The following is a 27,811-nucleotide window of genomic DNA, read 5'->3' on the forward strand; positions in this document are numbered from 1 at the left end:
TTGCAGACAATACAACTCATTTAAACGTTTTTTACGTCTGAAATAATGTTTATTAAATCCTTCTTAATAGCTTAATCAATGCGCACGCTTTTGCCTGATTGGTTTGTTTACAATTCACAGATCGTGTGTTTTTTTCCAGATGAAAAATCAACTTTGATTAAAGGGTCAACAATGCAGCATTTAATGGCGTTAAACTAAATTTTATTTTAAGTTCAAAAATATTTAATTGAAATACTTGTTAGCCTTTAGTTGTATATCGCCTTTGGCCAAACGTTAAAATCACATTGCAATACTTCGAATATATGTAAGTACAGAAGGCTTTTCTTTGTGCCTATGACAATATTTAGCCAAACATATTGGCTCTTCTGTCGCCAATATAGGAGAAATTTCTTTTAGGATTTCAATTTCCCCTTTGACGACATTTACACTACGGCAGCTTGCTCTTCAATTTGCGGCTGGCTCAGCTTAATTGATTCGCTTAAAGGCTGGCACAAAAAACTAGTTGCAGTAGGCAAAAAGCAAAACTTTGCCCCAACTGAAAGAAAACGGCAGACAATTAAGCCAGGGGCTTTCCTCTGTGTGTGTGTGTGTGTGTGTGTGTGAAAAAGGGTGGAATTTTCCGGCGATGCGAAGAAGTCGGGGAAATTGAGAACTGCAGCAATTACTTACTCGAAATCTGTTGGGCGAATGGGTCCTGGGGTCTCGAGTCTCGAGTCCCGACTCTTCTGGCTGCGGCGTGAAAGTGAAATACTTTGCCAAGGACTTTGCCATTGTTGCGGTTTGGCTGCTGCATCTGTTGTTTGTGCGAAAGGATTGTGCCATCTTCCCCGTCCACTGCCATTTATCGTGAACTGTGTCAAGCGTTTGGTTTGGTTTGGTTGGGTTTGGCTTGGTTTCGTTTTGATTTGCGATTTTAATGGACTTCTTTTTTGTCAGAGTGCAAATTGCGTAAGGTTCTTCCGGAGCTTCGGTTGCTGCGGCTTTCATTTATAATTACAACATTGTCACCGAAAGTGGCCAGCCACTTAAAAGCCTTTTACCCCTCGCAAAATGGAAAAAACAACGGCCATTTCGAAATGTACATCGAATTAACAATTTTAAAACGAGGCGTGGAAATTGCACTGGTTAAGTACACAAAAAAGTGCATAAAGCCGGATACGAAAAAAATAACATAAAAATCACTTAAAAATGTGTGAGAAATTAATTGCAATTTCAACCCGATATGATAACCACAAACAAAAGCGCAGAATGGTCAATTTTATTGTGTGGTCGCGATGGAAAAAATAACAATTGGCCGGAAAAAAGTGCAGCTCAACCAGTTGAAATTATTTGAGACACTTTGATGCAGTTATTTTGATGAAATGCGAGAGATATGAAACTACAAAAATCTGTGTTTACTTTTGCAGAGTTTTTTGGAAACAATGGTTGCTCCTCACTACAAAAAACCATTAAATGAACTGCTTGTTTGTTTTTAAAATATACCAGCGTTTCTTTGACAAAGCAAAATGACATAAATGGTTTTAAGCTCAAGGCAATCCTACATAAGCTGACAAATTTTGGGCTTAGTCTTTGTTTAACTTCATCGCACGTAGAACATTATTTATTTATGGTATCAGTGAGGCAGTGGAGGTAATTTGAATTAACCAAACATCCAGCCCACGTTTATGCAAAACGATTTCGAATCAATTTGGCCGCAGATGTTTTTAAATGGCTCGACGCCATTAGATGGCTGCCATTCCTGCAACCTTTCGGCATCCTTTGGCATTCCGCCAAGAAGTGGCTGTCAAGTCAAGTTCCTGTCTTTTAAGCGCCTGCCGTGCAATCACTCAAAGTTGTCCGCATTTGCATAAACACTTCTAATCCTAATGCCGTGCAAGCTGCAGCCGCCCGAGTGCTGAGACCCAAGTCCTGAGTCCTGACTCCTGAGTCCTGACTCCTGATTCCTGACTCCTGAGTCCTTCGTCGTTTAAACATCCGGTTGCTGCCCCTGCCACAGGTCCTGCTCCTGGCTACTTACAGTCAATTGCCCCACCCGCCGGCCTTTCGAAGTTGAAGTGACATCGCCAAGCTGACTGACTGACTGACAGCCAACCCACAACTCCTGCTCCTCATCAACGGAACTGGTCTGTGGTGGGACAAATGTTGCGTGCCAGGACAGCGTTTCCCTTCTCCTTAGGCCCCTCCACTCAGCTGCGATTTCGTCAAACAAACGTCGAGTGGCCTGAATGGATCACGCACACAACAGCCATGCATGTCATTCATTCTCAGCTGGACGAAGTGCCTCCGCAGGACTCAAGTGCGCAGCACACTGAGATAAATCGTACGCAGGATACTCGCACAAACATGTATTAGGAATCATGTCAATTAGCATCACTTAGATAATTATTGTGTTATCCCCGTAGGAAAAAAAAACAATTTCAAAGTTTTAATTCATATCATACATTCCAAAATAAATGAAACCAAATCATCAAATTATCACAATACTAATTGAATACAATCAGCTAATTGAATAGAGCAGCTAGTAATTTATGTAGATTTCATTTTACACAATTTTGGCGCGTGAAAGAAGATGGCGAACGTCCTGGCCAAGAAGCTATAGAAGCTGGATGCTGTGTTAGCGCTTAGGCTGTCAGTCAGCATGTCAGTTGTGCGGCATTTCATTGGTTTTGGCTTCTACACGATGGCCTCGGCCCCAAAGTTGCGGACAATTGACAGCAGGGCAGGTCCTTTCCAGAAAGTGTCCTTTGTCTCTCTTTAATTCTGTCCCCCAGAACTTGTCTTAAAGTCAGCTACTAGCCCGGTTTTTGCCCATTAGCTGGCCTTCAGTTGCAGCTGCTGCAGTTGCAGCTATTTGTTGGCTGCTTATTAAAAACTTTTTGGGGCAGCGAAAAAATTTGATTAACTCGGGCGAAGTGCGGTGAATTCCATGGCACCACTATACTCTAGCTGAAACTTATTTTGCGCCAGTCATGTGAGAGTAAGGGTCATGGGATTTTAATTATTTGTAATCATTTGTTGAGCATGTTTCGCTTATATTAAAACTAGTTTTAGATGATTATTTCAACGTGATTATATATATTTTTTTCTACAATATGCTCAGTTAATGATAAATGAAACTAGCCCTTATCAGTACGTTGTTTGAAGGGCATATCGACTTTGCCCCAGTGCCATTCGTTTGGCCTAACTTTTTTTATGAAAAACTTTGCAAAATATTTCCAGTTAGTGCTCGGAATTCGCCCTCAACTGTCGTACTCGCACTGAAATTACAATGCATTCGAAGTGCCTTTGGCGGAGGGGAAAAGAAGTGAAGGGAAGAGCATTGGGTTTCGGATGGTAGTTGGAGTACTTGTCCCCTAAACTGGCGCACTTTGCATAAATTTCAACTTGAAGCATTGCACTTACTTGACACATTTCGTTTACCCAGACGGAGCCACCCAACCATGCCTAACCTTTCGACCCGCTCACCTCATTCAACTTTGTTGTTGTTCATTTGGGATGAAAAAAAAAGAATAAGAATGAAGAAAGTTTTGTCTTTTGGTCTTTGGCTCTAGCAACAATTTAGCGTTAAAAGCTCAACATTGTTACACTGGTTTTTCACTTTTCACTAAGTACCGGGTTTGTGTTACCCATAAAAAAGGTGAGCTGCGGGTGGCATGACATCCGCCCAAGTGCGTTGAGTAATCTGCTCAAGTTTTGCCGGCGTCTTTTGTGCAACGTGCGAAGTTTGTCACTCCGTCAGTGAAATGGCAAAGGGAACACAGCAACACTTTGTCCATGTTCAGTCCAAACCCCGCCCCCATCCCCATCTCCATCTCCAGCTCCAGCTCCACTCACTCACCTTTCGTAATCCACTTTCCTGTAGAGACATCAGCATACACCTGGCGATGGCGATGGCGAGGACGAAGGACCTAAGGATGCGCTGGGGGCGGGCAGTTGTCGTGTCAACACAAGTTTTGCATTTGGCGATGTGTTTTTCCTCGGTATGTGCCTTTCTTTTTTTCTATATTTTTTTGCACCCTGCAAGTTGTTAAATGAGTTTTCATAGTTTTTCGTGGGTGGTAAATGCACACCCTTTCGCTGTCTCTGTTTGCGGAAAATTAATATTTTCCCTTAGCCCATTTCACTCTTTATAAAGTTCACCATTGCCACTGGGGTGCATTTGCTTAGCGTCAAAGTTTTCTGTTATAGCGGATTTTTATTAAAACCCCGGGAAGAAGTAACATTTTCTGAGCGAAAGTTTTCAAACAAAATGGAATTTATACTTACCAGAGGGACTCTCAATTTATTAGAAGGAGAATATCTTAGTAACATGTGTTGACTATAGTATACGTGTGGGAATGGAGAACAAGTTAAATTATTTCCCTAAATCAATTTATAAGAGAGCGCTAAAAAGATAGATAGAGAGATAAATTCATTTCATGAAACTACGATTTGTTTTGTTTTCTGCAAGGGATCAACCGATAAGTAAGGCAATTAATCAACACATTTATACACTTTAATCAAGCTAATAGCCACCACCGGAACAACATGGGCAATAATTAATCAGTGGAAATATAATAACCGTCATTAAACTAAACAAACACACATTGTGCCATTCAGAGTTCGCTGTTCGCATCAATTTCAATATGCAACCAGGTACATAACACTTAACCCATGATACCCCCACCCTCCACCTGAATACATTTCCAATTAACTGGGGAGCTGCCACTTTGCCCAACTTCCGGTGGCCGGGTGCGCAGTTTGGTAAATAACAATGCCCGTGCAAATGTTTAATGATATGAAATGAATGCGTAAATATCCGAGGCTTCTTTGCCATTAAAGTGAATAGTAAATGGGATACAATTTCCCGGTTGAAATCAACGGGAATTTTCACAGCTGCGATGGGCGCCGGCAGGTGAAAATGTAAATGATATGCCATGATACCGGCCTCAAGCCGAGAGGAATAAATTGACTCTTTGACTATTCAACGTATCTTTCGATTCTGTCAGTTTGCCTGTGGAGTTTTGCCACATTTCTATTTGTTCAAAAGTCAATTTAAGACCCAAAAATTGATGCCATTGTCGGTATTCATTTGCATGCCAGTCGCACAACTTGAAGAGCTGGAGAAATGCGGATAAATTCACAAATTATGTTGTTCCTCGGGATTTTTACGCTCCTTACCACACACACACACACACACACACACACACACACACACACACTTAACGCCCATTTGCTACTCCTAACTCAACCATAAATACAATATTCCCTAAACTTTTCGGGAAAACAACAACAGATTTGATTTTACTCAGTTTCGGTTTCGTTGCGAGGCCGAAAATTTTTATTGTCCAGCAATAAAGGCTGGGAAAAGCTGGGGCAAAAGCGACGGAATACGCATGAAATTTGATTTGCTTCATTGAATTGATTTCATTTCATTTGTTTTGATTTGTTCCCCCCGAAAAACGCAAGAACGCAAATTGGAAACCGGACTCCGGATAACAAAAACTGGCACCATCTGAATTGGTGAATTCGAGTACCGAAATGAATACATTTCGGTTCAGTTCGAGGCGTGTCTGTGGGGCAGGCATTTGGATTTGGATTCAGATTCTGTTTCTGATTCTGATTCTGATGCGGATTCGTATTCGTATTCGGATGAGGGGGCGTGGCATTGTGGTTTATGCTGATACTGTTGACTGACATCGGGGTTCTGGGCCTGACTTTTAGTAGTAGTTTATTTAGTTGTTGGACCGATCAACACTTGCCAGATTGCTTTGGCATTAAAGTGTCAGCAAATATTTCGGATTCTGGTTGGCTGCAGAGCGGAATGTTGGGTCTGGTATCTGGCAGCTGAATGTCCGGAATGGGGAAATGGTCCTGTTCCGGTGATGGTTTGGCCACATGCGGCTTAATGCCCCCTAAAAGCTTTGACTTCGGTCTGCAGTGAGAAATTCGCAACAGCTGAATCAAAATGTATAAATATCAGAATTATCCGAATTTAATATAAACTTGAAAATCAAACTTGAACCAAGATATTAGACCTAAGGCACTGAAATAGAACTGGAATCATTATAGACAATTAAATTCTATCTGTACAATATTACGGATTTTTCTTGCAGTGTAACAATAGAGTAGGCTTGAGAAAATCCGACGGTAAGAAAGACAAAACCTGACTCTCAATTGAACCCTTTTAGTAAGCTTGTCAACGACGGATGACGGAGCTCTTAAAACGTATCCGAACTATAAATTGGGTAGTTATGTGGGCTCAGTTTCCTATCCTAGATACATTGTATTGAGTCAGATCATAAACCGAACTGGCGATGGCTGCCATCGATTGCTACTTGATGGCTGATAACTCTTGTCTCAAGTACCAATCGCTTGTTTTCTCTGAGGCATTCGTGTTCAAATGGACGCCACAAATAACCAAAAAGCCGCATCGTAACTTTAACCGCTCCCCGATGAGCTTTTTACGGATGGAAACCTTTGGCTTTCCCGGCAACTTTTACGATATCCCAACTGATGACCCAATTAATACGTTGACAAGCAACATTTATTTATTGCCATTTCTGCTCATGTAAGTAAACTTCTGCAAAGCGACCGGAACTCGAAAAACTTTAAACTTAATGTTCTTGGCTCATCCTTTGTCAATTCCCCAAAGAAAATACCGAAACTAATCATTATTGAAAACGTGTGGTGAAAACTTTAGTAATGCGCCCCATTGTGTCGCACCTTTTTTTCACAGTCACTGCCACCAAAAAAAAAAAAAACAGGAAAGCACAATCTGAAAAAAGACCCAAAAGTTATAACAAAATAGCTTTGGTCAAATTGTTTTACAAGCCAATTGGGTTTCGTGTCCCTTTTTGGCTCTGTCATTCTGCCTTTTTGGAGTTCTGTGCTCCCAAACGCTTCGATTGCCATTGCAAAATTCCCTAAGGCGTTTGGCCACGCTTTTCACTCGAAGAATGGGTTCATGCTGCTGATGAACTTTAAAAATAAAGTCAGTGTTGGTTCTTTGATCGTTTGTTAGCTAATTTAGCAAAATAAAATGTATTGAACATGGTCGACATTAATTAGAAAATATAGCTTTACCCTGCTCATTATACTCCCACTCCGCCGCAGGTCCCTTAATATCTTGATGTGTCTGCTGCTCGTGCTCCTGCAGCATTTGTTGCTGCTGCTGCCCGGAAGTGGCAGCGATATCGTTCTCGTAGGACCTTCGATCCCTTACAGCCTTGTTTCTGGCTTCGCTGGCGGCACAGGCGGCCCTGTAGGCCGCCTTCTTCGTGTTGGTGTAGTCCAGTTTGGCCGAGCGGAGCTGCTGCATCAGCATCTCTGTTCGCTGGCGAGCGGTGTCCACCAGCTGGTTCTTTTCGCACAACTCCTGCTGGGCACCGGATGCAGCTGCCTCGGCATTGTTCAGTGCTTCCTCGGCGACTTTCACCGAACCTCGAAGGGAATTCAACAGCGTTTGACATTGTTTCGCTGTGCAAACAGCGGCATTGACATTTGACTGCAATTTCCATTTCCCATATAATCGAACTTATTAACATGCAATTGGTATTACAGGGGCTTAGCATACCTGTGAGCTAACCAGTGAGTAGGTCTCCTCCTGCACGATAATCTCAGCCTCTTGCACCTCGTCCTGCAGCTGCTCCATAATCTGTTGCTTCCCCGCCAGCGCCGCCTCGGCGGCTTTGGCCGCAGCAATGGCCTTCTCGGCCAGCTGGTGTTTCACCTGGCGGGCGGCAGCCAGGGCCGCAGGTGCCTGGGTGTCCGACGCCTTCTTGGCCTCCTGGGCGGCCTTTTGGGCAATGTTCGAGGCGGTCTGCTTGGAGTTGCTGTTGTGCATCATGCTCATGGCAAGGTCCTCGGGATGCTGTGACTGCTGCTGGTGTTGTGGGCAATTTGGGGAACGTGGGTAGCAGGCTGCAGGGCTGGACGAGATCAGGAGATAGAGGAGGATGTGGCACAGGATCCGTGGCAAGGCAATGCGCATAATTATGTGAACCTTCAAAGTTGCTGCCAAGTTTGCCTTTTCAACTAAGGCTCGAACATTTTTACATTTCAAGTAGTTCCGCTAAGCCAACGTGGTAAGCGTTCTAGGGAATAAAATGTTAAACAAAGTTTTTTTTTGTTAGAAAAACTCTGGGTAACAGGGCCGCATAACTTTTCCGCGCAATTTAACTTAACGTTCACGAGCTTCTCATTTTTATTTTCTTTTGTACCTTATTCACTTAGGTTATTTTTTTTCTCAGCCGTCGCTTTTCCTTGACATGAAAAGTAGACTAGCAATGTATGTGGCAAAAATTTTTATACCCGTTACTCGTAGAGTAAAAGGGTGTACTAGATACGTTTAAAAGTATGTAACAGGAAAGCGCATTCAAATTAATAAATTCATTTTTTTATTTATTGTACTTTTTTGATGTGATGATGTTGAAGAAATTCAAAAAATTAAGAAATGCCTGAAGTTCTAAACACAATAACTCATCTTTATCGGATTTTGAAGTGGCATACCTCTAAATGTTTCTGGCGCAATTCTCTAAAAAACTGCATTCAAATTTATAAATTAATTTTTTTTTTAATTTTTTGTACTTTTTTGATGTTATGATGTTGTAGAAATTCGAAAATATTCCAAACTGTCTAAGGCTGAAATTCTAAAGTCCATAACTCAACGTATCTTAATCGGAATTTGAAGTGACATACCTTTAAATGTTTCTGACGCAATTCTCTTAAACCAAAGACACTAGAATAATAAGATGCGTAACGCCATACGATTTTTTTGCACACGATTTTTTCGGGCTGGCTCCAGACTCTCTCGAATTTTTGTTCAAGAGCCAGAGAGAGAGAGCGCTCTAGAGCCAGCGGCTCTCTTGTACGCATCAGTAATTGTGATCTTGCAAATAATCACACTTAAGAACACATACACTACACTCAGTGCTCGACCGATAAGAGAGATTACTTGAAATATTTTGCGACTCTGAATTGGAAGACATACATACATACATACATACATACATACATACATACATACATACATACATACATACATACATACATACATACATACATACATACATACATACATACATACATACATACATACATACATACATACATACATACATACGTACATACATACATACATACATACATACATACATACATACATACATACATACATACATACATACATACATACATACATACATACATACATACATACATACATACATACATACATACATACATACATACATACATACATACATACATACATACATATGTACATACATAAATACACATACACTACACACACTGCTCTACCGGTCGAGATTACTTGAAATATTTTCTGACTAGAAGACATGCCATTACAGTCTTCACTAGAACTAGTTGGGAATTATAGGGCTACAAGAAAATATGTTTCCTAAACAAATATTAAACCAATGTATGGCAGTTAAGCATCTTATTATTCGAGTGTCTTTGCTTAAACTCTGCATGTTCAAAGGCTGAAGTTCTAAACTTCAAACTCAACTTATCTTTATGGGATTTTTAAGTAGAATACCTCTAAATATTTCTGCCGCAATTTACTTAAAATCTGCATTCAAATTTAGACATTTTTTTTTTAAATTTTTTTGATGTTATGATGTTGTAGAAATTCAACAAGAAATTAAAAAATGTCCCAAGGCTGAAGTTCTAAACTCCATAACACAACGTATTCTGGATGTGATGATGTTGAAGAACTTCAAAAAAATTAAGAAATTTCCCAAGGCTGAAGTTCTAAAGTCCATAGCTCAACTTATCTTAATCGGATTTTGAAGTGGCATACCTCTAAATGTTTCTGGAGCAATTCTCTAAAAAACTGCATTCAAATTTGGAAATTTATTTTTTTTAATATTTTTGTCATTTTTCTGATGTTATGATGTTGTACAAATTCAAAAGTGCACCAAGGCTGAAGTTCTAAAGTCCATAACTCGACTTATCTTAATCGGATTTTAAAGTGGCATACCTCTAAATGTTTCTGGAGCAATTCTCTAAAAATCTGCATTCAAATTTGGAAATTTATTTTTTTTTAATATTTTTGTCATTTTTCTGATGTTATGGTATTGTACAAATTCAAAATAATTAAAAAGTGTCCCAAGACTGAAGTTCCAAAGTCCATAACTCAACTTATCTTAATCGGATTTTGAAGTGGCATACCTCTAAATGTTTCTGGAGCAATTCTCTAAAAATCTGCATTCAAATTTGGAAATTTATTTTTTTTTAATATTTTTGTCATTTTTCTGATGTTATGATGTTGTACAAATTCAAAATAATTAAAAAGTGTGCCAAGACTGAAGTTCCAAAGTCCATAACTCAACTTATCTTAATCGGATTTTGAAGTGGCATACCTCTAAATGTTTCTGGAGCAATTCTCTAAAAATCTGCATTCAAATTTGGAAATTTTTTTTTTTTTTAATATTTTTGTCATTTTTCTGATGTTATGATGTTGTACAAATTCAAAAGTGCCCCAAGGCTGAAGTTCTAAAGTCCATAACTCGACTTATCTTAATCGGATTTTAAAGTGGCATACCTCTAAATGTTTCTGGAGCAATTCTCTAAAAATCTGCATTCAATTTGGGAAATTTATTTTTTTTTAATATTTTTGTCATTTTTCTGATGTTATGATGTTGTACAAATTCAAAATAATTAAAAAGTGTGCCAAGACTGAAGTTCCAAAGTCCATAACTCAACTTATCTTAATCGGATTTTGAAGTGGCATACCTCTAAATGTTTCTGGAGCAATTCTCTAAAAATCTGCATTCAAATTTGGAAATTTATTTTTTTTTAATATTTTTGTCATTTTTCTGATGTTATGATGTTGTACAAATTCAAAAGTGTCCCAAGGCTGAAGTTTTAAAGTCCATAACTCGACTTATCTTGATTGGATTTTGAAGTGGCATACCTCTAAATGTTTCTGGAGCAATTCTCTAAAAATCTGCATTCAAATTTGGAAATATATTTTTTTTTAATATTTTTGTCATTTTTCTGATGTTATGATGTTGTACAAATTCAAAAGTGTCCCAAGGCTGAAGTTCTAAAGTCCATAACTCGACTTATCTTGATTGGATTTTGAAGTGGCATACCTCTAAATGTTTCTGGAGAAATTCTCTAAAAATCTGCATTCAAATTTGGAAATTTATTTTTTTTTAATATTTTTGTCATTTTTCTGATGTTATGATGTTGTACAAATTCAAAAGTGCCCCAAGGCTGAAGTTCTAAAGTCCATAACTCGACTTATCTTAATCGGATTTTAAAGTGGCATACCTCAAAATGTTTCTGGAGCAATTCTCTAAAAATCTGCATTCAAATTTGGAAATTTAATTTTTTTTAATATTTTTGTCATTTTTCTGATGTTATGATATTGTACAAATTCAAAATAATTAAAAAGTGTCCCAAGACTGAAGTTCCAAAGTCCATAACTCAACTTATCTTAATCGGATTTTGAAGTGGCATACCTCTAAATGTTTCTGGAGCAATTCTCTAAAAATCTGCATTTAAATTTGGAAATTTATTTTATTTTTAATATTTTTGTCATTTTTCTGATGTTATGATGTACAAATTCAAAAGTGCCCCAAGGCTGAAGTTCTAAAGTCCATAACTCGACTTATCTTAATCGGATTTTAAAGTGGCATACCTCTAAATGTTTCTGGAGCAATTTTCTAAAAATCTGCATTCAAATTTGGAAATTTATTTTTTTTTAATATTTTTGTCATTTTTCTGATGTTATGATGTTGTACAAATTCAAAAGTGCCCCAAGGCTGAAGTTCTAAAGTCCATAACTCGACTTATCTTAATCGGATTTTAAAGTGGCATACCTCAAAATGTTTCTGGAGCAATTCTCTAAAAATCTGCATTCAAATTTGGAAATTTAATTTTTTTTAATATTTTTGTCATTTTTCTGATGTTATGATATTGTACAAATTCAAAATAATTAAAAAGTGTCCCAAGACTGAAGTTCCAAAGTCCATAACTCAACTTATCTTCATCGGATTTTGAAGTGGCATACCTCTAAATGTTTCTGGAGCAATTCTCTAAAAATCTGCATTCAAATTTGGAAATTTATTTTATTTTTAATATTTTTGTCATTTTTCTGATGTTATGATGTTGTACAAATTCAAAAGTGCCCCAAGGCTGAAGTTCTAAAGTCCATAACTCGACTTATCTTAATCGGATTTTAAAGTGGCATACCTCTAAATGTTTCTGGAGCAATTTTCTAAAAATCTGCATTCAAAATTGGAAATTTATTTTTTTTTAATATTTTTGTCATTTTTCTGATGTTATGATGTTGTACAAATTCAAAAGTGCCCCAAGGCTGAAGTTCTAAAGTCCATAACTCGACTTATCTTAATCGGATTTTAAAGTGGCATACCTCTAAATGTTTCTGGAGCAATTCTCTAAAAATCTGCATTCAAATTTGGAAATTTATTTTTTTTTAATATTTTTGTCATTTTTCTGATGTTATGATATTGTACAAATTCAAAATAATTAAAAAGTGTCCCAAGGCTGAAGTTTTAAAGTCCATAACTCGACTTATCTTGATTGGATTTTGAAGTGGCATACCTCTAAATGTTTCTGGAGCAATTCTCTAAAAATCTGCATTCAAATTTGGAAATTTATTTTTTTTTAATATTTTTGTCATTTTTCTGATGTTATGATGTTGTACAAATTCAAAAGTGTCCCAAGGCTGAAGTTCTAAAGTCCATAACTCGACTTATCTTGATTGGATTTTGAAGTGGCATACCTCTAAATGTTTCTGGAGCAATTCTCTAAAAATCTGCATTCAAATTTGGAAATATATTTTTTTTTAATATTTTTGTCATTTTTCTGATGTTATGATGTTGTACAAATTCAAAAGTGTCCCAAGGCTGAAGTTCTAAAGTCCATAACTCGACTTATCTTGATTGGATTTTGAAGTGGCATACCTCTAAATGTTTCTGGAGCAATTCTCTAAAAATCTGCATTCAAATTTGGAAATTTATTTTATTTTTAATATTTTTGTCATTTTTCTGATGTTATGATGTTGTACAAATTCAAAAGTGCCCCAAGGCTGAAGTTCTAAAGTCCATAACTCGACTTATCTTAATCGGATTTTAAAGTGGCATACCTCTAAATGTTTCTGGAGCAATTTTCTAAAAATCTGCATTCAAATTTGGAAATTTATTTTATTTTTAATATTTTTGTCATTTTTCTGATGTTATGATGTTGTACAAATTCAAAAGTGCCCCAAGGCTGAAGTTCTAAAGTCCATAACTCGACTTATCTTAATCGGATTTTAAAGTGGCATACCTCTAAATGTTTCTGGAGCAATTCTCTAAAAATCTGCATTCAATTTGGGAAATTTATTTTTTTTTAATATTTTTGTCATTTTTCTGATGTTATGATGTTGTACAAATTCAAAATAATTAAAAAGTGTGCCAAGACTGAAGTTCCAAAGTCCATAACTCAACTTATCTTAATCGGATTTTGAAGTGGCATACCTCTAAATGTTTCTGGAGCAATTCTCTAAAAATCTGCATTCAAATTTGGAAATTTATTTTTTTTTAATATTTTTGTCATTTTTCTGATGTTATGATGTTGTACAAATTCAAAAGTGTCCCAAGGCTGAAGTTTTAAAGTCCATAACTCGACTTATCTTGATTGGATTTTGAAGTGGCATACCTCTAAATGTTTCTGGAGCAATTCTCTAAAAATCTGCATTCAAATTTGGAAATATATTTTTTTTTAATATTTTTGTCATTTTTCTGATGTTATGATGTTGTACAAATTCAAAAGTGTCCCAAGGCTGAAGTTCTAAAGTCCATAACTCGACTTATCTTGATTGGATTTTGAAGTGGCATACCTCTAAATGTTTCTGGAGCAATTCTCTAAAAATCTGCATTCAAATTTGGAAATATATTTTTTTTTAATATTTTTGTCATTTTTCTGATGTTATGATGTTGTACAAATTCAAAAGTGTCCCAAGGCTGAAGTTCTAAAGTCCATAACTCGACTTATCTTAATCGGATTTTAAAGTGGCATACCTCTAAATGTTTCTGGAGCAATTTTCTAAAAATCTGCATTCAAAATTGGAAATTTATTTTTTTTTAATATTTTTGTCATTTTTCTGATGTTATGATGTTGTACAAATTCAAAAGTGCCCCAAGGCTGAAGTTCTAAAGTCCATAACTCGACTTATCTTAATCGGATTTTAAAGTGGCATACCTCTAAATGTTTCTGGAGCAATTCTCTAAAAATCTGCATTCAAATTTGGAAATTTATTTTTTTTTAATATTTTTGTCATTTTTCTGATGTTATGATATTGTACAAATTCAAAATAATTAAAAAGTGTCCCAAGGCTGAAGTTTTAAAGTCCATAACTCGACTTATCTTGATTGGATTTTGAAGTGGCATACCTCTAAATGTTTCTGGAGCAATTCTCTAAAAATCTGCATTCAAATTTGGAAATTTATTTTTTTTTAATATTTTTGTCATTTTTCGGATGTTATGATGTTGTACAAATTCAAAAGTGTCCCAAGACTGAAGTTCTAAAGTCCATAACTCGACTTATCTTGATTGGATTTTGAAGTGGCATACCTCTAAATGTTTCTGGAGCAATTCTCTAAAAATCTGCATTCAAATTTGGAAATTTATTTTTTTTTAATATTTTTGTCATTTTTCTGATGTTATGATGTTGTACAAATTCAAAAGTGCCCCAAGGCTGAAGTTCTAAAGTCCATAACTCGACTTATCTTAATCGGATTTTAAAGTGGCATGCCTCAAAATGTTTCTGGAGCAATTCTCTAAAAATCTGCATTCAAATTTGGAAATTTAATTTTTTTTAATATTTTTGTCATTTTTCTGATGTTATGATATTGTACAAATTCAAAATAATTAAAAAGTGTCCCAAGACTGAAGTTCCAAAGTCCATAACTCAACTTATCTTAATCGGATTTTGAAGTGGCATACCTCTAAATGTTTCTGGAGGAATTCTCTAAAAATCTGCATTCAAATTTGGAAATTTATTTTTTTTTAATATTTTTGTCATTTTTCTGATGTTATGATATTGTACAAATTCAAAATAATTAAAAAGTGTCCCAAGACTGAAGTTCCAAAGTCCATAACTCAACTTATCTTAATCGGATTTTGAAGTGGCATACCTCTAAATGTTTCTGGGGAAATTCTCTAAAAATCTGCATTCAAATTTGGAAATTTATTTTTTTTTAATATTTTTGTCATTTTTCTGATGTTATGATGTTGTACAAATTCAAAAGTGCCCCAAGGCTGAAGTTCTAAAGTCCATAACTCGACTTATCTTAATCGGATTTTAAAGTGGCATACCTCTAAATGTTTCTGGAGCAATTCTCTAAAAATCTGCATTCAAATTTGGAAATTTATTTTTTTTTAATATTTTTGTCATTTTTCTGATGTTATGATATTGTACAAATTCAAAATAATTAAAAAGTGTCCCAAGACTGAAGTTCCAAAGTCCATAACTCAACTTATCTTAATCGGATTTTGAAGTGGCATACCTCTAAATGTTTCTGGAGGAATTCTCTAAAAATCTGCATTCAAATTTGGAAATTTATTTTTTTTTAATATTTTTGTCATTTTTCTGATGTTATGATGTTGTACAAATTCAAAAGTGCCCCAAGGCTGAAGTTCTAAAGTCCATAACTCGACTTATCTTAATCGGATTTTAAAGTGGCATACCTCTAAATGTTTCTGGTGCAATTCTCTAAAAATCTGCATTTAAATTTGGAAATTTATTTTTTTTTAATATTTTTGACATTTTTCTGATGTTATGATATTGTACAAATTCAAAATAATTAAAAAGTGTGCCAAGACTGAAGTTCCAAAGTCCATAACTCAACTTATCTTAATCGGATTTTGAAGTGGCATACCTCTAAATGTTTCTGGAGCAATTCTCTAAAAATCTGCATTCAAATTTGGAAATTTATTTTTTTTTAATATTTTTGTCATTTTTCTGATGTTATGATGTTGTACAAATTCAAAAGTGTCCCAAGGCTGAAGTTCTAAAGTCCATAACTCGACTTATCTTGATTGGATTTTGAAGTGGCATACCTCTAAATGTTTCTGGGACAATTCTCTAAAAAACTGCATTCAAATTTACAAATTCATTTTTTTTAATTTTTTGTACTTTTTTGATGTGATGATGTTGAAGAAATTCAAAAAAATTAAGAAATGTCCCAAGGCTGAAGTTCTAAAGTCCATAACTCAACCTATCTTAATTGGATTTTGAAGGGTCATTTTTGAAAAATGTGATATTTTTGCACTTTTTTATTAGTCTTGTAAATTTCTATCGATTTTCAAAAATCGTTTTACTTCGCCCAATCTACCGCCTACAATCCGCCAAAAACTGTCACGACCACGCGTTTGAAAATTGTTTTTAAAATTTTTACACAATTTTTACAGATAATCCAGAAAATGTTGAAATTTCTCGTTTGCCCTTTCACTAGCTGAGTAACGGGTATCTGATAGTCGGGCAGCTCGACCATAGCATTCTATTTTGTTTTTTTTCATCCTGTTGTTGAACAAGAATTAATTGGGTCGTCAAAGTCCTTCAGCCCCGATAAGCCTTATCGAAATGGCAGAGAAAATCAGGAAAGAAAAACTGGGAAAACCTAAGACGATTGCTCGGGTCACTTGTGCGTTGATCTGTTAATCCGAAAAGGGTTTTTGCCGGCTTCCCATGACGAAAGCCCCAACTTTTCCTCCCATTTGATTGAGGGTCCCACAAAGCTCCGCCATTAAGCGGGCAAGTTTGCTATGGCCAACATAAAAGGCCATTGCTAGAGCCACTAGGCGTATGCGTAATAAAATCAACAACTTAAAATTTAAGCCCCCCAACACGCACACACATTTCTCTCTCAATTAGAGATAGCAGATAACTTTAACTGCTTAAACTGTGTATATATGTGGGCAGGACCACAGTCCAAATTTGACCAGAGTGCGGTTGTTCACCGAAGTCGTCCCCTGGCGCAAAAGTCCGTATTTACGGACAGGACACACTCTCGGCCTTGTTCATGGACCTCGTCACTTGCATTCGCCTTTTTGCGTATTCAAGTGTCTGTGCGGAAGTGCCCCATACCAATACCCATTCCCCAATCCTCTCCACATACCGACCCCGCCCAAAAGTGACACTCCAAGTGCGGAACGTGGGCGGCAAGCCGCATAAAAAAGTATCCTAGAAGAAATTCATGTGCATGCCAGCAGAATGCATTCTTTTTTCCATACACTTGGAAAAAGTTGGGTGCTAGATATAAATATTAAAGTATGTAATTCTAATACTGCATTAATAATTTTAAATATGAATGGCACAGTAACGAATTGTTTGTAAAACGAAGTTTTTCCAGTGTAAATGATGAATCAACCAAAACGAACTTGAGATGCTCTGATAAAAACATAAGGCATAGTTTCAGATAGGATTTTCGTGGGACATGATGTCTTAAGGGCTGGCAAAATGAATGAAAACAAGCACATAAATTTTCTGAATGTGGTCTTCAGGAAAAACACATAGATCAAACTCAAAGAGCGCTCTCTTGTATCCGATGTGATTTCTTTCTTATTTCTGATTTACTTGCCACTCAAATATCCTTGCCCGATATGGCAGAGCGCCCTGCCCGCCGCTGCTCCGCCGGCACCATCCGTTGAACCATCATCTAGGGAGGGGGGTCCTGCCCACAAATTCAATTTCCTCTGCAGCCAGTCCATCGAACATGTCCTGTGCCTGCTGCTAACTGAAAACTGAAGCTGAAAACCAACTCGTCTATGCGGCGAGGTGGCGAAGTGGCGATGTGGTTCTGCTGTTTGAACCGCATATAGACATATATATTTGCCAGCTCTCGAGTATATATAATATTTATGCCACTGTAAGTGCTTATTGATGTCAGATCTGAAATTGGAATCTGCTTGGGCTTTTGTTCTTATTCCATGCGGATGCACATTGCAGTTAAGGTCTCGATTCGATTCGATTCGATGCAATGCGATGCTCGATGTTTTGTGGACTCTCAATTAAGGAAAGTTGGCATTTTGACATGTCTGAACTGAAACCGAAACTTGAAGCCCAACAAAAAATTGAAAATTCATACATGCGCGTACAGAACACACACGAAATATTTATAAAGTCAGACACAAGCCCCAAGACCCCAAGAGGCTGCTTCCAGTGCGAAACGGAGTACGAAACGGGCCCGTTGAGACCACAGCAAAATTTAATTTTAATGCATAAGCAAATTGAATTTAAGCAACAGGAAAATTGTTCGTCTGGCCACAAAGGTGCCGCATGTGGAAGCAAAAACCACTTGCCAGGGAAACGAAAAGGCGGACGAAAACCACGTCGAGTGCTTCATGCTGAAAGTTTTCACCTAAAGGCGAGTCGAAATTTCCTTAAACCAACCACAATTACGAAAATGGGGTGCCTTCATCAAACATTTTTAAGTGCAGGACATGCTTGAAAAATTCTTGGTCTTCGAATTAGGCAAAGCAAAAACTAGCACACCGCAAATTTGTAATTGGAACAATTGGGTGTATTAAAAAGTGTTTGAAAATAGTTGGACCTAGCTACTAAAAGAAATACACGACTTGCATGCAGTGACCCCAAAAATTTTATTTCATTTTAAATAGTAGCTGTCCTACTTCTGGCTTATCATCCAAACGAATTCCTCGTAGTTGATCATGCCATCCCCATCAAAATCAGCCTCGCGTATCATCTCGTCGATCTCTTCATCGGTGACCTTCTCGCCGAGATTAATCATTACAAAGCGAAGCTCAGCTGGTGATATAAAGCCATCGCCATCGCGATCAAAAATCTTGAAAGCCTCCCGCATTTCCTCCTCCGTATCCGTTTCACGCATTTGCTTTGCCATGATACCACAGAACTCAGTGAAGTCCAGTTGGCCATTGCTGTTATTGTCGGCATCGGCAATTAAATCCTGCAACTCGGCCTCCGTGGGATTCTGGCCCAGGGTGCGCATCAAGGTGCCCAGCTCACGGGTGGCGATCTTGCCGGTTCCCTCCTTGTCGAACTGGACGAAGGCATCCTTGAACTCGGCTATCTGCTCCTCCGTTAGTTCCGACATCTTCAGCAAATTTCAAGGGTTTTCGGCTCTTATCAAGATATATCGAAAAGCTTTCACTGCTATAGACTGTTGGAATTTACGAACGAGAATGAGCCGAAAATGTTTTGATGAAACTGATAGGTCGGTTTCCCAACCCCCTAAGCCTGCTTTTTCCCTATGTGGTGGACATAACTTTGATAAATCGCACATAGTCAATATTTCCTTCCAGATCAGAATTTGCATCCCGGATGATCTCCTCCACCTCATCATCCGTCAATTGCTCCCCCATGTTCTTCATTATGTGACGAAACTCTGTTTCAGATATGACGCCGGTTCCTTCTTTGTCGAAAACTTTAAATGCGGCTATAATCTCATCCTCGGTGGACATGTTTGCGTACCTCTGATACATAATATAAAGGAAGTCGCTGAGATATAACTCACCGGTGCCATCAGCATCGATCTCGTCGTATATTTCCTGCAATTCCCTATCACTGGGGTTGTAGGCCACAGCTAGCATCAGTGGCCTCAGATTTGTTATAGGAATAACCTTGGTGTCTTGGTCGTCAAATATGGAAAAGGCAATCTCCAGATCCTTGACCTCTTCCTTGGTCAGGTTGTGGGTGCGAACTATCCGTTCCTCTGGCGGTGGAGTTAGGAAGTCGAAATCCATGGCCTGAGGGGTTGGGGCTGGGAAATTTTGGGGTCACTAAACACTCACTACAAATTTTCTACAAACTTTATTTCAAAACATTTGTATAATTAAAACAAAAAGAAACGACTACTGCTGTTATTATTTTTGTTGGCTTTTTTGTGCATTTATTCATTGTACATTTGCTATTATTTTCATTATTTTATTTAACTAAAATTTTTGACCCAAAATTGTTAGTTGCGCCAAAGTATAGAAGACGATCATAAAGACCATCCCAACTGATTATGTTCATACATAAGATCTGTAAATCGGGTATAGTTCTATATAATTAAAATTTTCAATATATTTTTAGATGTCCACCTTATCGTTAAATTTGCCAACAGAGTGTTACGTCTCCATCATCATGTTCACAAAGCGAACGTAGTCGATTTTTAGTTCCGTGTTGGCGTCGGCATCACGTATCATTTCCTCGATCTCATCCTCTTCCATTTCGTCGCCATAGTCCGTCATTATCTGACGGAATTCATTCTCGTGTATGAAACCGGATCCATCTTTGTCAAAGACTTTGAAAGCCAGGATAACCTCATCTTCGACCGTCGAATTCTCGTACCGTTTCGACATGATGTATAGGAAATCGCTAAGATACAGATCGCCGGATCCATCCGTATCTATTTCGGTGATATAATCCTGTAGCTCGTTTTCCGGCGGCGTGTGAGCCACGGCACGCAGGCAATCCCTCAGTAACTTGATCGGAATGACCTTGGTATTGTCGTCGTCGAAAAGGGCAAAGGCCGCCTCACAATCCTTGACCTGCTCTTCATTCAGCGTGTGGGTATGAATGGTTCGCACCTCCGGGGGTGGGCTACTGAAATCAAAGTCATCCATGGCAAGTTTAAAATATACCTTTGGCTAAAATGCGGGTTCCGAAAGAGGAGTTTTGGAATTTAGTTTTCTCAAAAATGTTGATGTTTAAATGTTATTTCATTAGGAATTTTTGATTTACACTGAATTTGTGTGATACTCAAGGCATGGATAACTAATGATTTTCTAGTCAGTTTTTTCCATAATATTTGTTTAGGATATACGATGTTTGTAGAGCACTTTTCTGAGTGCACGCTAATTGCCAAATTGACATGGGTCTTAAACCCATTTTCAGTGGGATAAATTTGTGACATGGAAAACATTGCATGTGACCACAGCTCCGTAATGCAGTAACACCCCAGTAAAATATAGCTGGATTTAACAATTAAATTTGCAACAATTTCCCAAATAATGTTTTTACAGCCTTTGGCCACCGCTTCGGGCATTGTGTCTGCTGAAAAGCATGGGTAATTACATTTTTAATTAAATGCGTCGCAGTTTGTTTCGTTTTAATATTATTTTTATTTTTGTTGCTGCATTTATACAACTGTTCAGTATTTTTTCTGCGCAGCTATTTTCTGCCATCGTCGGTCTCTTGGGGCGTAAAATGTTTTTTGTGTCTTTATATTTTTATTTTTTGTTTTATTGAGCATTACGGGCAAATAGGGAAATTATCCAATGCAAAATTTCGAGCAATTTGCATAATTTGGGTGCGGAGCCGGCGAGAACCAAACTGCACAAACCCATGTCCCTGGCCATCATCCTTTCACACACGTGCTCTCCACTGGGGAGCCAACAATGGGGGCTTCTTGGTAATGAGAAGCAAATCCTGGCCACGAAGGACACGAAGGATTTAGGATTGGGGCCAAAGTTGAGCCACACAACAAGGCACTGTCAAGCATTTCTCTGCATAGATTAGAGTGGACTTTTCGGGCCAGAGATGCGGGATTATATAGCAGTGTGAAAAACAATAGTTTCAAGTTTTATTCAGCAGGTGATATATCAATTAGGTCAACCACCCATGCAAACAAAAGTTGTGTATTTCAGAACTAAGTAAAACAATTTGCCAGAAATAATTGGCAGACTTGTGTTTGAATTAATTCTCGAGACTATTTCGAGCAATTCTATTCTTATGACCACAAGTGTATATGTTTATACGATTGTCTGGTAAATGCAGCTCAGAATATGTTTGTTGTTTGACTTTAATCAGGCATAAACAGGATAGGGCAACAGCCGAGCCGCAATCGAAATGGCAACAGACCTTTGGGGGATTTGGATAATTTGCATTTCTGTAGTGAGACAGGACACACATGCAAAGGAATTTCATGTGCAAATCCCTTTATGCCAGTTTTGGAGCCACAACTTCATATGGTCTTACGTATACGCTTGTGTAAGTAGTACTTCGAATTTCTCGTCTTCAACTAGATCAGTTGGAAACTTAGATATTTGGAGCACTTTATTGGTGTATGTGAAAGTGAAACTTACGTTTCCACGTTTTGCTATTGAAAAGCAACTCAATACAATGGTTAATGGAGTGGTAATAGGTGCAGGATGCAGAAATACCCATCCGATTCTGACATGCACCATTTCAATTAAGCATATAAAGGCTGGGTCTGGCCAATGACCACACAATGGATGCCTTTGGAATCCAATTGAGTGGTCATTGGCAGACGAACGTCCGGCAGCTGGATATCGCAAATGTGGAGCCCAGTTAACCGGTCGACCAGTTGCAAAGTAATGCCATTCCATCACCGCGGGTTGCAATTCCAGTCGCAGATTTGTCGACGCCAAAGCGTTTTCAGTATGAGAACCCGGCCCGGACCTCAGTCGCTAAAGTGCATCTATGTGAATGAATTATAGCCACCGCTTGCAATCAGTTGTGACCACCAATGAACGGAGGCATTTGTGAGAAATGAATGCCGGAGGAGTTGCCTTTTTGTTTCCGGTTTCAATCTTGTGCGCTGCAGCCGTCGCTTTTCATCAGGGGCCAACATGAAGTCCGAGTCCTGGAGGTGCTTGGTTATGGATATCAGCCAGCTTCTCACCTTGGGCATTGTATGGTCTATACGAGTATATACCCAGGCTCGGCGACTGTGCAAACAACGTACTTAAGCCAGACGTCAAAGACAGCAGTGTAGAACAATCCTGGCTCCTTGGGATCCCTGGGATCCTTGGCATCCCATTGCCTCTCCTGTTTGTTTCTATTTCACTTTGATGGCACGTGCGTGGAGTGGTTTTCAGCCCAGGTGAGGTGACTGAAGGTGGTGGCTGGATTCGAATGGAGTGGAAAGGCAAATATGCAAGTCAATAGCAGAATGTTGCCCCGAGGTGAAGTGACGAGGTGATGGCTGGGAGTACAACAAGTAAAAGCCACAGGAAAGGCGCCTTTAAATTGAGAGTAAAAGGTAAACTTATTGACTATGTCCGCATTCCATGAAAACGAATAAAAAAGATTCAAACGAAATTGTTAGGCTGGAAGCACTTCATAATTAGTTTTATTTTGTTCCTAACTAAAAGTGCTCAAATATTTGAATCCCTTTCTCTGGCTGATTACTGAAAAGTGTATCAATAAGAATATTAAAGGGCTTAATAAACGATTAAAACGGAAATAAACTCGTTCATGAGCGGTGCAGATATTTGCTCTCATTGAATTTAAATTAAATTTAATGGAGAAACTCTGAGGGTGTAAAGAATTTTACAACTCAGTAAACAAACGCATTCTCCTGTTTTGTTTCTTTCGCTTTTATTATGCTAAAAGCATCTGCCGAGCTGCAACTAATCCAAAACTTAAAATCCAATCTAGAATATAACTTTGTTTGACTTTTGCTTGCCGCCTCGTATTTTCCCCCATTTTCTAAGATTTTCTTTGTTTGCTTTTGTGGCGCAAATTGCATTTTGTGGGTGTCAACAAACGCAGCGCTCTGGACCGCCTTCTCTTGGCCAGAATAGCATGGAACATGATTAAATTACTCATACGCCTCGTGTGTGCGCTTGGACAACAACTTCTATGGCGATTTTGTTTTAGCTGTTGTTGCGCTTGCACTCATTTAGTTAATTAAGTTTTACAACAGCTTGCCACATGCCCTCCACTCGTCCGCCTCTTTAATTAGTTTTTAATTATTTCGGAGTTGAGCGTTTTCCAAAAATTTCCCGGTAAGCTTTTGGCCCAAACAACAAGAACAACAACCACAACGGCAATAACAACAATGGGTGAATCCCAGTGTTGGACTTTGGCTCAGAGTTTGCTTTGAGTTTGAGTTTTAGTTAATTTTATTTGTATTCTGCAAGTATTTGTACGCCCCCTACAAAAAAGGAAGTGGGGCTTTGTTCATTTAGCACATTATTTCTACACGCTTTGTTTTTACTGCAGTTGGCTTGTTTGCTGGCTCGTTTGTTTTGGGCCGGCTAAAGTTTTGTGCAAGCCCATTAGCCTAATAGCCCAAACAGAAGTCACCGTCAACCTTTGTTTATTTATATAGTATAATTAACTTTTGTTGCATGTGAATACGGTCAGGACTTATTTCTATGGCACAGCTTGTTTAACTGGATACTTCATGAGAATTTCAATATTGCGACCAAGAGTTTCAAATTAATAATAACTTTTATTACCCAATAAATGGGTTTTTTTTATATATATTTGTTATAAAGAAATTCTTGAATAATCGCTAGCTATTTTTATTTGGTTCAGTTTTCAGCCATACACGAAATTTGTTTGATAATTTAAAAACATATTCAGTTTTTCGATCAGAAACCCACGTTGCTTTAAATAAAGTAATCTGCGTGGAAATTGCGAATATTACTCAGCCTGAACATGGTTTTTGCCTTTTTATAGTTCGGTTATCAGCATAAAACTGATTGAAATGGGCCAACAAACATTTCACTTTATCAACTTGTGCATATTTAAGGATGCTCCTGTATCCTGTACGAGTATCTGTGTGTGTGTCTGTATCTGTATCTGTGAAAATTGGCTCAAACGAAGCCCTGATGCTGGGCAAACTGCAAAGGGAATTGTGGGGGACACGGCCTAGAACAAATATTTACACGGCTCGTTGTATGGCATTTGCCATAAACTACCGTAAAACAATAAAATTCGCAATAAACCAAATGGAAAGCGGCAACTGCCGGCTCATGTGAAATGCATGCAAAGCAACAACGCAAACAAAAGCCACAATGCAGAGCAATTCAACAACAAAGCCAAACGAAACGAAACGAAACGTTTTTCATAACTTAAATTGCAAAATGCAGCCAGCAAGGGGTTATGAGTAAAACAAAAAAAAATACAAAAACAGTGAAGAAATAAAATCGTGCCACTGGCTGAAACGTCAACAGAACAGTTTGGAACAAAGCCGTAAAACAATAGCTGAAGACGGAAAGGAAGACTTGACTCGGATATATCCTGAAGAAAAAACAATGCAATTTAATTTGCAGGATCTGTGAACAGATATGCCCTATCGCCTTTATTATTTCCAGTTTATCCAAATACTCAGCATCTGCCATATGAACTTAAATATCTTTATTATGTTTTCAAATAGTGGAAACTGAACATCCGAATTCGTGTTGTCCTTCTTAGCCACTTTCCCTTCTGATTCCCTTATAATTGGATCATTGTCAATTGATTCATATTGATCGTCTATATCATTTTTTAACGAAGTTCGAGTGCAAGATCCTTCGTCCTCGTTCGTATCATCATTCCATAGATCGGATGAGTCTGCCGCGCAGTCAGCTGAGAAAATCATTTTAATTTTTACAAATTATTGTTTAAATTACAACACATAATTTATAAACAATAGTATAACATCAGAAAATGTGGAAACCATTTAAGAATCAAACTTCAACTCTTCAACAATTTATTTAAATATATAAACGGCATGTGAACTTACCAACTACCTCGTGCTGGCCCAAAAAGGAAAATCCGCAGAGTACTAGAAAAGTCAATACCGCTAACGACATGACTATCTTGAATAAACTGTGCGACTTGGATATTTTTGAGTTCTACTTATAGGTTTGTGCTACATATGTATATGTAGAATTCGGTTGAGACTAGAAATAATTGTGATGCCACGGTTTTCTAGTTTCCAGAGTAAACTTTTCACCAACTTTCTGTGAACTGCATAATCTTGTTAGCCTTCCGCCTGGCAACACTCTATTTTTAGCTGCTCATCTTGATGCTGATTTATCTGTAATCCAACTTACGTTTCAGCCACTTAAGGCCACAATCTGCCTTTTGCCACTTACCAACTTCCCTGACCCCCGTCGGGTTACAGGTGGCTTTGTAGCAAACTTAGTTCAATAAAGTTCGCCCTTGTCTGGAGCCTTGCGCTTTGATCATCGCATCACATGCGTCTAAAGTGGCTTTCTCTCTCCCCTGAGAGCACTTTTAAGGCCTTTTTGTGCCATCACAACCGAGGTAACATATAACATATAACATATAACATATCCCGACTTAGCGGCTTTTTTCCCAGCAAACTCTTTGAAGTGAGATTTGGGATGTATTGGAGGAGCATACGCATCGAAAGAAGCCACTGTATCAGCTGTTTATGTTTAGGTCCTTTAATTTATTGCCTGTCGGGCTGCTGGTCAGTTGGGTTGATAAACGGCCTAAGCCGTTGGCTAGCAATTCCCTCTTTCATTTGGCTGCCTATTTCGACATTCAGTAATTTGCTTTTGTGCGAAAATACACATAGAAAAATACAGCACATCTGTTAATAACTTATGAACCAGAAAAGGAGTTTTAGGTCAGGAAGTCTTCATTGTACTACATACATATGCACACTTTTATAATTACTTTGTAAATCCTGCGTTGCATATTTTATTCAATTTGTATACGATTTGTGTTTCTTTCTGTGCAAGCTACTCATGTGAAACTCGCTTGCCTCTGCAGAAATTAAAGCCATGAAGGTCCCTCCTCTCTATAAGTAGGAAGTTGTTAGTTGCTCGCAACATGAGAAACAGCAGCAAGTGCAACACCAGCAGCAACATCCAACTTGTAGTGCACTCGTTGTTGCTGTTGTCGAGTGCACGTCGCCGTATGCAATTATCACCCGAAAAAATACTACAGGGCCAAGAGTGCTCCTGCTGGTCACAGGTAGGAAAAATAAAATGGGGAAAAAGTAAAACTACTGGCTACAAATTCTGCCAACATTATGTGCTCAAAATGTAAATGTCATTTGTGTGCCGAGCATGGGGCACGAGCTACGGCAGCGGCAACGGCAATGGCAACAACCCGTTGCACAAGTGTTGCAACATTTGAGAAATGTGTGTTGCCAGTGAAGTGGCAACCAGCACCACCAGCACAACCAGGACACGGTCCAACGTCCACTTGCCCACACTCTATGAATAAATGTTAAAACACAATCGAGAGCCGTAAATTCTGAGCAGTCATCAGCTGAAATAGGTGTAAGAAAATGCAAAGGGCGAGAGTAACCCAGGAATAAAAGGGCCAACACAAAGCAGAAATGGCAAAACGAGAAAATTCCATCCGGAGGGAACAATGGACCCGGGAAATGTCTGTCACGAGACAGGAGAATGAAACAATGCAAAGGACGAAGGCCTAATTGGTATAATAAAATGTCATAAGACGAGAGAGCAATGCAGCAGTTTCAGGCATCAATAATTCGCCAGGGACAAAGGGAATTACTCTATGATGATGTCTCCTGATGGGCCGATTCCAATTGATTGCAGCCACTATCCCCATTGATTTGGGCCCGATTAGACAGCTCCACTGAGGTAATTTTGCCCAACGAGACAAAGAGATTTCAATCAATTAAAGATCATTCCACAACAGCTACACTTTCTTCCAACATCTCACTCGACAGGGAACATAATGGAATGGGATTAGTGAGGAAAGTTGTGACTGACACTCAGATACCCAGTAATAACAGCTTACTGAAAATATATATCATACAAATTAACTTAAATTAAGTGAAATGTGAGTTAATTTAAGTGAAAACTTTGTACCACCATGCAATACTGTCACTTTTCATACAGTATACCCATAAAACACTGGGTATATGTAAGAAAAAACGAGAAAAGATTGCTCTAAACTGGCAGGAGCCACTAAAACCCGATGCCACGCCCCCAACCGCCCATATATCAACTGTCGATGGCTATAAAGCTTCGCATCCTCGCATCTGCTGGTGCTCCATTCCTCCAGCGCGAGTGTACAATCAACAAAATTAGTTTCATTTGGGCAAATGGCATGGCTAGCAGTCGCAGCATTTCGACCCACATA

The 27,811-nt window shown here is 38.2% G+C and overlaps 5 protein-coding genes across 5 annotated transcripts; all 5 read right to left on the reverse strand.

The window, feature by feature from the left end:
• Positions 1–7,016: 7,016 nt before the first annotated feature.
• Positions 7,017–7,972, reverse strand: LOC6554315. Its single transcript, XM_001981710.3, has 2 exons — positions 7,556–7,972; positions 7,017–7,486 (listed from the first exon to the last, which is right to left on the reverse strand). Exons 1-2 carry the CDS (start codon positions 7,970–7,972, stop codon positions 7,043–7,045), a joined length of 861 nt encoding a protein of 286 aa, XP_001981746.1. The 3' UTR covers positions 7,017–7,042.
• A 10,632-nt stretch (positions 7,973–18,604) lies between these two features.
• Positions 18,605–19,817, reverse strand: LOC6554316 (calmodulin-related protein 97A). Its single transcript, XM_001981711.3, has one exon. It carries the CDS (start codon positions 19,089–19,091, stop codon positions 18,645–18,647), a length of 447 nt encoding a protein of 148 aa, XP_001981747.1. The 5' UTR covers positions 19,092–19,817; the 3' UTR covers positions 18,605–18,644.
• LOC6554317 (calmodulin) lies at positions 18,605–19,830 on the reverse strand. The gene has a single exon (XM_026981623.1). The coding sequence runs from the start codon at positions 19,738–19,740 to the stop codon at positions 19,246–19,248; it is 495 nt and encodes a 164-aa protein (XP_026837424.1). The 5' UTR covers positions 19,741–19,830; the 3' UTR covers positions 18,605–19,245.
• A 33-nt stretch (positions 19,831–19,863) lies between these two features.
• Positions 19,864–20,762, reverse strand: LOC6554281 (calmodulin). Its single transcript, XM_001981713.3, has 2 exons — positions 20,080–20,762; positions 19,864–20,020 (listed from the first exon to the last, which is right to left on the reverse strand). Exon 1 carries the CDS (start codon positions 20,602–20,604, stop codon positions 20,107–20,109), a length of 498 nt encoding a protein of 165 aa, XP_001981749.1. The 5' UTR covers positions 20,605–20,762; the 3' UTR covers positions 19,864–20,020; positions 20,080–20,106.
• A 4,234-nt stretch (positions 20,763–24,996) lies between these two features.
• Positions 24,997–25,553, reverse strand: LOC26526591. Its single transcript, XM_015153903.2, has 2 exons — positions 25,461–25,553; positions 24,997–25,303 (listed from the first exon to the last, which is right to left on the reverse strand). The coding sequence occupies exons 1-2, from the start codon at positions 25,528–25,530 to the stop codon at positions 25,041–25,043; spliced, it is 333 nt and encodes a 110-aa protein (XP_015009389.1). The 5' UTR covers positions 25,531–25,553; the 3' UTR covers positions 24,997–25,040.
• Between the last annotated feature and the right edge of the window lie 2,258 nt (positions 25,554–27,811).

Source organism: Drosophila erecta, unplaced genomic scaffold (genome assembly GCF_003286155.1).
Source record: "Drosophila erecta strain 14021-0224.00,06,07 unplaced genomic scaffold, DereRS2 tig00000000-arrow-pilon, whole genome shotgun sequence".
Lineage (NCBI taxonomy): Eukaryota > Metazoa > Arthropoda > Insecta > Diptera > Drosophilidae > Drosophila > Drosophila erecta.